This window comes from Montipora capricornis, chromosome 14 (assembly GCF_036669925.1).
Source record: "Montipora capricornis isolate CH-2021 chromosome 14, ASM3666992v2, whole genome shotgun sequence".
NCBI lineage: Eukaryota > Metazoa > Cnidaria > Anthozoa > Scleractinia > Acroporidae > Montipora > Montipora capricornis.
The window spans coordinates 1,592,501-1,595,000 of NC_090896.1; the positions used below are offsets into that span (position 1 = coordinate 1,592,501).

Sequence of the window (2,500 nt, forward strand, 5' to 3'; positions counted from 1 at the left end):
TCCGATAAGTGTTAGCTGCTACCTCCAAAACCAGCTTTTCGTCTTGCAATAACTGTTCTGGTACTCCCAGAAATCGATAATGCAAGTCCTCATTCAGACAGTCCACGCACATCGTTCCCATCACGCATCTTTCCGAATCTTGTACGGTGACTCCCCTTCTCACATGCAACACATTACACTTCTTGTGGTTCCACTGCAGGCCGATGTCCCCCATAGTAGTCTGATCATCTCCAGCACTCTTTCCAATTTCGCTTCAGACGAGGCGAACACCTTGAGATCGTCTATATAGAGTAAGTTCCTAATCCTGGACGCAATTGGCTTTGACAGCCTATAACCCTCAGTAGAGCTCAGTCTCCACGCAACCGGATTGAGACACAAGGTAAATAGGCGTGGACACAGGGCGTCACCCTGTGGAAGACCTCTGTTGAAGTAGATGGGTAATTTCACTGCCCTTGCCAGTAGTGATAACAATCCTGGTGTTCCAACTATCACAAAACTTGCTAATGACTTCGCAGACCCATATTGAAAATTTGTCAACGTGCATGATCTTCCTCATCCACCCATGATCAATCGAGTCATAGGCCTTTCGCGCATCAATCCAAGCAACACTCATATTGCGCTTACGCCTATGGCAGCCAGAGTAACCATCCGATCTATCAGTAAATTATGAGTGGTCACGCTGCATCCCGCTTTAGCTCCTCCTTGCTGATCTTCCATCAATTTGTATCGATCCAAGTGTTCATTCACAGGCCCCAAAACGCACGACGTGAACCATTTATATAATGTGTTCAAACACGTGATTGGGAGTTGATTTTCGCTTATAAATTCGCCTGTTTTCGGCATTAACCTCGTTTTTCCGTCTGGAAACCATCCCGGGAACCCTATCTTGCTTCTTGAAATAGACTTGAAAGCCGATGTGACGTCACCATGGAGTGCGCATGCGCGTTTCCACCAATAGTTGGTCATTCTGGGCCCGGTGCGCTCCAATTTCTCTTTCTTGAGATCACTCTGGCCGCTTCTGTAGTTTCAAGCTTCCAACTCTCTCGCAATAAAGGAGGGACACACCTGAGGATTGCCGCTTCGATCTCTTTTAGCCACTCAGCTTTTTCATTCCCAGTCCCTTGCTCCTCCCATAGCGCTCTCCAGAAGCCTTCGACACTAATAAACATGCTTGAGACTCCGTTCTCCAAGTCAGATTTTGCTGCCCCTCTGTATTTCGAACGATCGTTGTCTGGGGTCATCGGCCACTATTTTATTTGTAGTGGCATATACTCGGCCAGGATCTTCCTTAAACTGCAGGTTCAGAACTTTGGCCTCTTCTTGTCTCCTTTTCCTACCATAGCATGCTCTGAGCCTCCTTAACAGCCACTTTTGCTTTTTAATGTAACTCACAAGCGTAGTAGCAGAAAGTGAATGACATCCCTTCCGGAGCTGAGCCCTGTTTTTCCTCCCTTTCTTTGTTAAGCTCCTATTTTCTCGAATCCTGCTCAGCTCAGAAGTCGCGATAGGCTCGATTTCCGCCGCTCTCTCGAGTCCGCGTGCCTCCCCGGGGGTGAGCGCGGGCTCATTTTCCGAAACAGCGGCTGGTAATCGAGCCTAAAGTCGCGATTGAGAGTTTTCTCCTTATTTCACCAACATCCTCCAGATATTTCTCCCTCCACTTGTCACCCTTATCGCGACTTTCTGTCCGATCCCTGCTTTCTCTTTTCCAACCTTTCAGCAACATGAATGCCACCACTACTGAGTAAAGAACACAATTAGCCAGCCATAAATACGCAAAAGGGTGCTCCGCTGCACATTCCGTGTTCTGCTCCATTAGACTGCTAATGACGTTGTCGATAGATTTCAGATCACTTTGCGTAGGCTTTTCTTTGGTCCGTGTATCTATGTCATGGTTGGAGTAATTACCCACACGTGTATGCACTAGTGCGAATAACTGCGCTGATTATTATTATTATTATTATTAATTATTAACATTAATATAATTATTGACATTAATATTATAACACGTCACTATATCGAGGCCCCGGGGAATAACCTCTAACAAATTGTTATTTCCCAGAGCCTCGATATCATGTTTATTGTTCCAAGTTAAATTGTAATAAATCGTTATTGGTCTACCAAGCAGTACTTTCCCTCGCTGTGTTAACTACGCTTTTCACAGTGGTTCTAATTGTTGAGGCTTTGGATGCCAATGCTAAAAGTTACCTGCATTCTAATGACAGCTGCTGGACAGGAGAGAGCTTTCCTCTGATATTGTTTTCTACGCTGAACAACGTGATTCTAACTTCTGAATCTCTGGGTGAAATCTCAAAATGTTACCATTCAAATGAGAGCAAACTAGCATTACTTTTCTTTGATGCTGTTTATTCTGCTGACGAAAGTGATTGTAACTGTCGACTCTGCGATTAAATATACCGGTAAGATATACCTGCTGTGTATAATAGACGGGCTGGCCGAGTGCTGTAGCTCCAGCAGGTACAGTTGCTACCGCACCAGT

At 45.3% G+C, this 2,500-nt stretch overlaps 1 protein-coding gene across 2 annotated transcripts in view; it reads right to left on the reverse strand.

Annotated features, from left to right (window-relative positions):
* LOC138033838 (uncharacterized) overlaps positions 1-2,500 on the reverse strand; it is a 15,954-nt gene that overhangs the window by 5,796 nt on the left and 7,658 nt on the right. For both annotated transcript variants that reach the window (XM_068881699.1, XM_068881700.1), the window contains exon 4: positions 2,432-2,500. This exon is cut by the window's right edge and continues 78 nt beyond it. In XM_068881699.1, the coding sequence (XP_068737800.1) occupies positions 2,432-2,500 (69 nt within the window). The remainder of the gene's footprint in view (positions 1-2,431) is intronic.